General features: G+C 34.5%; 1 protein-coding gene across 6 annotated transcripts in view; it reads right to left on the bottom strand.

Moving 5' to 3' along the window:
- The window catches only part of CEP128 (centrosomal protein 128), a 133,262-nt gene that overhangs the window by 78,842 nt on the left and 43,304 nt on the right, over nucleotides 1-11,116 (bottom strand). For all 6 annotated transcript variants that reach the window (XM_009561329.2, XM_054068813.1, XM_054068814.1 and 3 more), the window contains 3 exons: nucleotides 8,425-9,075; nucleotides 3,992-4,156; nucleotides 442-615 (listed from right to left, as the gene is read on the bottom strand). In XM_009561329.2, the coding sequence (XP_009559624.2) occupies nucleotides 442-615; nucleotides 3,992-4,156; nucleotides 8,425-9,075 (990 nt within the window). The remainder of the gene's footprint in view (nucleotides 1-441; nucleotides 616-3,991; nucleotides 4,157-8,424; nucleotides 9,076-11,116) is intronic.

Consider the following 11,116-nt stretch of genomic DNA (forward strand, 5'->3'; position numbering starts at 1 on the left):
AAAAAGTATTGCAGGAAACTGCAAACAAAGCATCTACATGATTTTTTTTTAATAAAACTTTTATCTTTTCCCCAATTTTAAAAGCCTTTTAGGTCTTTCTTGGTAACTTCCCACTTCTAGGGAGGTGGCCTAGGAAAACTTGCTTCAAAATTCTAGTTGATGTAAGGTCCTTTCACAAGCAAACAAAAGGAGAACTATTTTATTAAAAAAAAAAATCAGCAAAAGAAAGCATTAACTATTAAACATATGAGCAGATCTTCACAGAATTCCATTTTAATACTAGCAATGGGCATCTGTGCCAGTTAAATATCCATAATTCTATTAGTCCATAAATTATGTATATCAATTAAATGACAGGCGACAACACAGCATACAAATTCTGCTGCAAACTTTCATTAAGAAAGTAACTAAGTCTGCAGCATACTTAAATCTTAGAATTACTTTGAATTTCTCCATGGAGTCCCGAGCAAAAATTTCACAAGCAGCATCAATTTCACTTCCTATCATGGTGAGAATGGATTCCTGTTCCATTTCTAAGTGATGCAACTGATCCTTAAACTGCAGTCTGGCCTCATCCATCCTTCTCAAATGATCTTCATTGCTGATATGTTTATCCTGAATTGAAAGAGGAAAAACAAAACAAAAATTATTGCAGTAATAATATAGTATACACCATTCACAATATATCTTTCTATCTATCAATAATCTGTTATGAAGAAACTGGTGGCAAATCCAAACCCAACAATCACAGAGCCTATTGTCAGAGTCAAAATCAGACATTTAATTATAAATCTCTTTTTCACAAGCAGAAAGACAGCCCAAAACAAATGCTCTCCTTATAATCCTTTTCCCCAAATCACATCTAATCTCTGCTATCGTAAAGGAGATTTCTGAAGGAAACCTGTATTGGGAGTCAGTGTATTCTTAAAGGAAAAGTATTCAAAGAATATCTCATAGGACAGTGACTGGCACCAAGGAAAGCATTTTATATTACCATCTAATCTCAGAAAGATCATTAAACATGTTAGATATCTTTTTAAAAATTCAGATTTCTTCTTTTATATCTATGATAGAGCTACCATGTAAAATTCAACCTAGCAGCAGTTTTGTTATACAATATATTGAATTATGCATTGTAATGAATACAACAAAACTGTCTTGTAAGAAGTGAAATTGGTTCCCAACTGTCTGCTGCTGAGGTTAGGAGGATGTAATGCAGCAAAAGGTAAACACTTTAAGAGGCACACTTCATATGTGTACTGAGAATGGTGAGAAAAGCAAGAATAATTTAAAAAAGTGTATTAATTATGGACCTTCACAATGGCAAGGTGCAACTGTTTGAATTATATTGATTGGAAAATTTTATACACTGCTCTCATGAGACACCACTGTGGAGCTAGATAGTTTCTAACATAATGACTTCTGTGAATTGGTTACATATGGAATCAGAATCATTTAGGTTGGCAAAGACCCTTAAGATTGAGTCCAACAGTAAACCTAATACTGCCAAGTCAACCACTAATCTATGTCCCTAAGCACCACATCTACATATCTGTTAACAGTCTTCAGGGATGGTGACTCAAAAACTTCCCACATCCAGCACTGGGTAACCCTTTCAGTGAAGTATTTTTTCCTAATAACTGATCTAAACCTCCTCTGGCTCAACAAGAGGCCATTCCCTCTGGTCCTATCACTTGTTACCTAGGAAAAGAGACAGACACCTACCTCACCACAACCTCTGTTCAGAAGGCTGGGTACATATACATATGTAGGTGTTACATCTATTAGTAAAATATGAGGGGTTTAACATAGATGTTCTTCAGATGTGAAAAAGCCATTCGTGATAAGCAGTTTGGTTTTTTCTTTTAATTCATACAGAAATACTCAAATTAGACAGTAGCTACTTCAAACTGAAGGAATCACAAGAATTTAAAATACACGCAGTATTCCTGCACAACCCATATAGGACCTGAAACGGCAGTAATGATCTAGATCAGTATTCTCAAGGTAATAATAGTGCTTCATATATGCTTCCAGTGTCAGTATCCTATGCTATCTCATTATTCACTAAAGACAGTCCATCACAAACCAAACTTCCTCTCAAAAACTATAACTAAACGAGGGTAGAAAAAAACTCACTATACTCCTTTATTTTTCAACTGCTTGATTTTCTGAGTGTGCCAACATTCCCCAACATTCTACTTTCAGAGCTATAACGCAGAAGTGAAAAGAATGAAAATAAAAGAAACAGAAAATCTTATCATTCTCAGCCTCTTCACCATTCATGGAACAAAATATCCAAGCTATTGATAATACTTATGTTTTTTTGAATTAGTATGTGCACTAATGACAGAATGACATAAGTGTGGAAAAGGGATAATTCTTTTCTAACATACAATAGGCTCTGCAATACCACAATATGGGATATTTCAAGAGGTAATATCTTTTGCCGCATCACAACACCCCTTCTCACAATCCACGATAAAACCAAACTAGTAAATATTATCTTAAGTTAACCGATTAACACAATCAAGTGGAACTCTCCATCTGCATTTACCTTCAAAGGCTGAGGCCACAGGATTGCATGCTTAAAAGTTTCTCCATTCTTTATTAGCTTAGAGATAAAATATCATCTCAGTCTAAAACCAATCACTTTACCTACATTCAAAATAAGCCCATTAAATTTTAAGCTCAACAATTAAGTGATGTTGCATATATATTTATAATACAAGTTGAAAACTAAATTGAATAATCTGAAAAGCCACAGAGGATCTACAAGATCTACAGGCCTCTTAATGGGTTTAAATAGTTTGAAACAATGGAGCTAACAAAGAATTAACTGACGAGTACTCAGCGGTGCACATGAAATGAATAAACAAATTTCTCGTGCCATGTTAAAATAAATGTCTAGCAATTCTTTTTTTTTTCTTTCACAAAGATGAGAAATTACAAAATTGACATAGAAGAACTTTCCAGATAAAGGCTAAAAATATCCATTTCTTAAAGACGAGGATATCATGAAAAATTTATAATAGGAAATTACATTTTTCAAAGACTAGAAACAAACACTTTTAATGTTGTCTTAATATGCACTAATCAAAAACTGACAGGCATGTGCTTCACACTGGAGAAGAAAGTAAAACTTCATCCATGTAACAAAACACTTATCTGAAATAACATGTTGCAGAAAGAGAAACTGAAGATATAAAACCAGCACAATGTAAAATACATTGAAGAAGAACATATTAAAAAGTAATGCTGTGGAACCAGTCACGAGAAAAAGAAAAAAAAATAAAACTGAAGAAAGCAGAAAGAGGACTTACACAATAAAATTCTTCAGCAACTCTGCATTTATCACTAAATTTTCAAAAAGAAAGTCTAACAACTACAGGCTGTGAGACTGTAAATTAATATTTGATGGTAAATATTAATAACAAGAACACTAAGCAACAAGAATGACAGACAGAACTCACCTCTCAGAACTACAATGCCAGTACAAGAAAGACACATGAATTTCTTTACAAACTCACCATGTTTTAAATATTAAAGCAGAAAATAATTTTTATCAAGTTATTTAGAATTTCTTGTAGCATGCTTACATTGTTTATCTACTTCAAATTAGTTCTGAATTATTCATAACTGCACAGCAACTTTAAGAAAGTGTGAAGAAAACTAGAGGTGTTTGGTTAAATATTTGTTAATATTTAGAAATATTAGAAATAAGGCAGGCAACAGGACTCGTATTTCTACTCCTAAACATTACTAGCAAATCTTTGAAGGGATGCAATTCACGACTCAGTCAAAGCACTTTTACCTTCTTTGATTTAATAAAGAAACTGCATACTACAGTATGACTGCATGTATTTTTTCATACATATGTGGGATTTTTGTAATTTAAGTTTACCATCTATTTCTATAGTTCATCATTTATTTTATGTATTTTATCAGCAGAGAGACTGAGGAATTATGGTTAAAACCAGATAGAGTTTACCTTTTTCTCCAGTTCTTGTTTTAAAAACTCACATTTCCGTCTGAGTTTTATATTTTCTTCTTCATTCTGGGTTAATTCTTCTGTCAACTTATCACACTCAATTTTTATCTTCTCCAGTTGTCGACGCTGGGTCTTTACTATGTTTTTCTCTTCTACAAGTTCCATCTGATAGCAATGGGAAAATAGATTACAAAGTAGCTGTATGTGTTATTCTAAAACATTCACAGACTGTAGCTTCAAATCTATGTAACGCTATTACAGAAGGATAGTTCTACTTTATATTAAAGTGCAATTACTTACCTGAATATGAAAAATTTATATCGCAGTGTAGAATCATACAATGTTTTATAAGCAGTAAATAGAAGTCTCAGATCCTGCATTTCAACTGCTACATTCATCAGCTTACATGAAGCCCAGTATTTATGCAACTCTTCCATTACTGAAATAATTTGGAATCAGAAAGTCTAAAACTATAATTTCATCTCTCTATAATTTCTAGAAGAGTATGGGTTTAATTTTATTCATGGAAACACTGCAGAGAAAAATTAAGAAAACTTTTAAGGGCCTTGAAAGCCCTAAATAACTAACTGAATAAACTATATTTTGCAGTGTAAAAGATAACTACAGGATTTGGTAAATTCTCCAGAAAATTAATAAAAATAAATAAAAAGAGAGAAGGAAATTACCTATATGTTACTTAAAAACAGCTTCCTATCAGATTAATTGTGAGATGCAGTTGAACATAAAAATAAACGTACGAAGTTAATTCCTTACAGAGGAAAGGCAAAAAAATCTGTTCTCCCAACTACACTATAAATATAACTTTTATAGGGCAGAATCGTAAGAAGTTTTACAAATTAATTTAGACACCAGAGCTAACAGACTATAAAAGCTCCTGTGAAGGACAATTCCGAGAACAAACTTCAGTGTCTTAAGTCCACAAAGACAAGCCTGCAATGCCCAAAACATTTTATATGAGTATACTTTGAAAATAAATTTTTCGTTTTCCACTAAAGGTAATTGTAGTATAATGTCACAGAATCACAGAATCATTAGGTTGGAAAAGATCTTTGAGATCATCAGACCCAACCATACCAGTCTACTACTAAATCATGTCTCCAAGCACCTCACCTACCCGCCTTTTAAACATCTCCAGGGATGGAGACTCAACCACCTTCCTGGTCAGCCTGTGCTAGTGCTTAATAACCCTTGCTATGAAGAAATTCTTCCTAATGTCCAATCTAAACTTCCCCTGATGCAGCTTAACACCATTCCTTCTTGTCCCAAGTGAGAGGAGACCAACATCCACTTCTGCAACCTCCTTTTAAGCAGTTGTAGAGAGCAATAAGGTCTCCCCTCAGCCTCTTCCAGGCTAAACAACCACAGTTCCCTCAGCCGCTCCTCATAAGACTTTCTCCAACCCCTTTACCAGTTTCGTTGCTGTTCTCTGGATACACTCCAGGGCCTCAATGTCTTTCTTATAGTGAGGAGCCCAAAACTGAACACAGTACTCAAGGTGTGGTCTCACCAGCACAGAATACAGGGGGAGAATTACTTCCCTTGTCCTGCTGGCCACATCATTTTTCATATGAGTCAAAATGCCGTTAGCCTTCTTGGCCACCAGTCCGTTGTCAACCAACATCCCCAGACCTCTCCCTCTGCCAGGCAGCTTTCTAGCCACTCTTCTCCAAGCCTGTATTGCTACATGGGGTTTTTGTGTCCCTTGTGCAGGACTCTGCACTTGGCCTTGTTAAAACTCATCCCACTAGCCTCAGCCCATCCATCCAGCCTGTCCAGATCCCTTTGCAGAGGCTCCCTACCCTCCAAGAGAACACCACTTCCTCCCAGTCTAGTGTCATCTGCAAACTTGCTGAGAGTGCATTCTACTTCCTTATCCAAGCAGTTAATAAAGATATTGAACTGTCTCTATGCAGACAGAGACAGAGAACCAAATTCCTCACTTATACTACCTTTGAGACACAATGGAGAAAGTTAATTTTTATTAATTTCCAGTATGGACAAGGCAGACATGACTATAAATTGATCTGCATTAAACCCACTTTTCCATATCTGATATTCTTCTGGAAGAAAAAGAGCTATGCCCATTTGATATATGTACAGAAAATTATTTAAAAATTAAATACATATATACACAATTTTATATATACAGATACATATTCTTAACGGTAAGAATCAAAGACCAAGGTAACAAAGGGAACCTTGTGGCTGGTGTCCACAATAGGCTGCGTGATCAATGAGAGCCTGTTGATAAAATCTTATTCCAGCTACAGAAGGCATCACGCTTACAGGCTCTCATATTGCTGGGGAATCTCAACCACTCCAACATCTGCTGGAAAAGTAGCACCGTAAGCTGTAGGCAATCCAGGAGACTTTTGGAGTATATTGAGGATAACTTGTTAAGCGATGTAACAGACAGCCCTACTACCATAGGAGATGTGATACTGGACCTGATGGTCACCAACACAAGTAAGCTAATTAGTGATATCTAGATTGGAGGCAGCCTGGGCCGCAGTGATCATGCACTGGTGGAGTTTGCAGTCCTGAGCGATATGGGTCAGGCAAAGAGTAGAGTCAGGACCCTGAATTTTAGGAAAGCAAACTTCCAGTTCTTCGAAGAGTTAGTCAATAGGATGCCCTAGGAAACTGCCCTCAGAAAAAAGGGATAGAGCTGGCAGATTTTTAAGGATTGTTTGCATAGAGTGCAGGAGCTCTCAATCCCTACATGTAAGAAATAAGGAAAGGAAGCAAAGAGGCTTTTTTTTTTTTTTTCACCAGCTAGAAGGAAAGGACAAGCCAGAAATATCAACATCAATATCAATGCCCTTTCTGTAAGACTGATCTATCCATAGAAGAACACAGTCACAGTCAACTAATTTCTGGATTATTACCATCCAGAACACAATTTCCTTCTCTCCTCTTGATGTTAAACATACAGTCTTAATTTCAATATCAAAGAAAAAAACACACATTTGGACAGATCATTTAAATAATGTTAGACACACTACAAATTAAGTCCCCAATGTTAAGCACAGCTGTCAAGATGTTTTTATTTTAATGATCCTTTCTCTAATAACCATATAGATTGTTTTTATTGCTATCTTCACTAAATGCTTTCTTTGCTACCGAGTGCTTAAGAATTATTGCCAATCTCATGTCATGAATGATACATTAAATAACTAACCATCCTGTTCTAAGTAACAGCAGTTCCAAACTGCAAAAATGTTGAATACATGCATTTTTAACTAGTTGCATATTTGTGAGAAAGAAACATGCTTATATTACTTATGATGAAGATGATCATGGATCACAAATTTGATTAAGGACTTTATAACGTTTTATGGTTAAATTGGTAGGATTTAATTACATGAGTAATTTTTTAATTTGACGGGACTGAGGTGGAAACCATATTTATCGTGCCTCAGAAGTGCACTCAAAATACTTTGGTATTTTACAACTTTTCCGGAAAAGTACTGCCTGTATTAGTGTTAATAGAATAGAATAGAATAGAATAGAATAGAATAGAATAGAATAGAATAGAATAGAATAGAATAGAATAGAATAGAATAGAATAGAATAGAATAGAATAGAATAGAATAGTTAATCATCATCATCATTATTATTAGGCCATACAAAATACTATCTTATATATTTAATCATGTAATCAAATTTGCTTCAATGAAAGAGCAACGCGTCATTTACAGAACTGTTCACAGCTAATCGTGCAGTTTAGAAGACTTCAACATTTCAATTTTATTCAGACCACCTAAAGCAACCAAAATGCTTGTCTTTCCAATGCAACAGCCCTGCATTAGAAGCAAATGATGCAAACTAGATATTAACTTTTCTTCATTAATATAATGCTGTATTTCATCATCACTTACTATATGAACATAGTCACTTTTCTGATAAATTGTATAAAAATTAGAAATTCTAAATATTCTTTCAAATAGAAAGAACTATCAAAATTAACCTTACAAGTGTTATACACTACCACTATCCACATTCTGAAAGCACTCAAAGACACAATGACAGTATTACTGCATCATGCTGTTGAAACACTTTAAAAAATACATCATCCCTGAAATACTGCAAGTTCTGTAAGAGGGTCATGACAATAACTGTAAAAATAAAAGCTGAAAAAGAAACGATCAAATAATTTTAAAACACTACAGCCTCACATAGCTATTCCTGTTCTGGTCACAGATACACCTTTTTCACTAGTTTTTTAACTAAGTAAAGCTTTTGACCTAGAACTGTTACCGTTACTTTTTTTTTTTTGCCTGAACATTACATTTTTATGAAGATCCGCAATAAAATATGTTAAATGTTTGAAAGCTCATGCTTTATTTCCTTCATCACTCAACGGGATGGGGGAGATCAAGTCTAACATTGGAATTCTTCAGGGTAAGTACCTTTAGCATTCTAATCTGAGCCTCCGCATCATCCTTTTCTTGTTTAAGGAGTTTATTAAGCTCTTGAATATTTTGTTCATGTTTGATTTTAACATTTTGTAACTCGGATCTGAGATCTGTCAGCTCCTGTTGGTGAACTTCCCTTTCCATCTTCAGCTTCCTGTTAGCAGAAGTCATCTCTTCATGCTTAGATTCCTGTTGTTCCTGGAGATCTGAGAGTCTCTTACGTAATTCATTTTTTACTTTTTCCTCTTCTGCTATTCTGTTTGTTAGTTCCACACGTACAGAGCTCAAGTTTTTTACATCTGCTTGCATTTCTATGAGTCTTTCTTGGTCTTTTTTATGGATCAAGCTACTAGTTGCAAGTTCTGTCTCCAAGTGTTCCTTTTCAGCTTGAACTTGATTTTGTAGAAAGACTTGCTTTTTCAACTCATCGTCCAATTTATTTACAGTACCCTGGATGTCTTTGAGCTCTTCTTCAAGAGATACCTGGTGAGACTTCATTTCATTCAGTTTCACATCTTTGCAGTGGAGAAGTTCTTCCTGTTGGGCCCTCTTTGTAAGCACCTCACTCAGCTCTTTCCGAAGGTTTTCTATTTGGTGTACAGCAGAGAGAAGTTGACTTCTGAGGTTATCCTTTTCTTTAAGGGCCTAGAAAAAGAAAGAAAAAGAAAAAGAAACCCAGTACAACCTAAAGTCATTAAAGAAAATTGTTGGAAAGATGTTCTCGGACATTCCTAATTCTACCTTGTTCTGTGAAAATATATTTATGATCTCAAACATGTACCTGTCCTTAAATGATCTACCCTTCTAAGTAGAGGGATAGGCATAGTTTTGGTTAATGTCCTGCTTTTCTCACTCTCTTTGTAGACTAAGATAGGTTTCTTTGCTGGTTCCACCAAATAATAAGATAATGGAAACAAGGCAATACAGTAGCACTGTAGAATACAGGGAGGACTATTGTTCATACACATCTTACCTGTGGGTCCATTTCATAGGTCTGTTGTTTTTTCTAAAATATTACATATGAAGTATACCAACTTCAAAATATTTCTGAAGCTACATGCAGTAGATTAATAAACAGTAGTTACAAGACTAGTTCACCCAGGGATCAAAAACAAGAAATGAAGACTTCATCTCCAAAAAAAATCATTCAAATTGAATAAAAATTCCACTGTTTTCCTATGGAGCTCAAAGACAGAGAGTGAGGGTTTTTTTCCAAGACTGATATATATTGGGTTAAAAAAATCCTTGAAAAGCACTGAATGACAGGGAAAAAAAATGCACTACAAGTACATGTATGTAACTAAATACCACATTTCATTAAACTCATGTCACAAACATCATACCCGATGCTTATTTATCTCAAGTTATTATTATTTTTTAATATTCTACTTAAAATAAGGAGGATTTTACAGTTCATCTAGCATAAGCCACACAGCTTCTACTACAGGAAAAAAAAGAATGATAAAGGGATAACACAACATTTTTCTGATGTATCACAAACTAGTGGAATCTTTAAACTGGCTTAAATCAGTTTTATACTGAATTCTACTATTTCCACTAATTACACAAACTGTACACTTCTTACAGAAAAATTACTTGAAATAATCCAGAACAAAAAGGCAATTAAATTTTGTTATTACATCAAAAGTCAGCAATGCGAAACAAAATACAGAAATAATAAATCAAGAATACAGGGTAGTTACTACCATGCTTCTTTTCTGAAAAAAACATCAGTATTTCAATCTTCCTAAAACTGTTTTGCAACTCCAGTTGAATGATTTGGCTAAAAAAACCCAGTAAAATTTCAAAAGAAGCCCACAAGTAAATTTCTTTGAGTGTAAGTATGTTTTCTACATCCCTCACTTAGAAGAAAATACATGCCAAAAGAAAAAAGGTGCTAGAGATTGCACCGTCAACCAATTTCAAGCATAACCACGTAGGCAAGATTTTAACCAAATTATCTCAGTAACTCCAAAAGCATGAAATTTTAGCAATCTTTCTACAGTACCCCTATTACAGTATATGGAACACCTATATAGTATAAGGAACATCTGATAAAATTGAAATCTATGACTGCAACCCCGTCGTGAAAATTTGCCATTAACCCTTTGAAGTCCTAAAACAGAAAGTAAAGACGGTCTCCCATTTCTCCTTTATCTGTATTATTTACTTTTATAGAATTTTTTCTTGGAGGTTAATTGTCTGTATATTTCAAAGGTGGTTAAATTATGTTCATCTAGTTCCCTGAAGCTTATCACAAATGCTGCATGTAGATTGCTTATATCCTCATATGGAAACAGTCTACAACTTCATATTGAGAATATAAAATTACAAACAGAATGATAGTTTCTACTATTATTCGAAGACAGGCAATTCTACTGGTTTGACAGGCAATTCTACTATTATTCGAAGCACTCATGTCTGTGCTAATGCTTTAAAGCAGTGTCAGGACTAGAAGTAATCAAGGAATTCTTTAAGTCGAAAAAAACCAAAAAAACAACCCAATGTTTTTTTCATGAGAAATTTCATAGGAAGAGAAGAAAAAGTGGTTTGCACACTGAACAAAGATAAATCAAAAGCCCAGAAGTGTTACACGATCCTATTTCAAATTGATTTTTTCAAAAGTTCTCAAAAAGTATAAGGAAGAGGCTGAAACAAAACATACATGAAAAGCATAAAAACAAGA

Source organism: Cuculus canorus, chromosome 5, assembly GCF_017976375.1.
Source record: "Cuculus canorus isolate bCucCan1 chromosome 5, bCucCan1.pri, whole genome shotgun sequence".
Classification (NCBI taxonomy): Eukaryota; Metazoa; Chordata; class Aves; order Cuculiformes; family Cuculidae; genus Cuculus; species Cuculus canorus.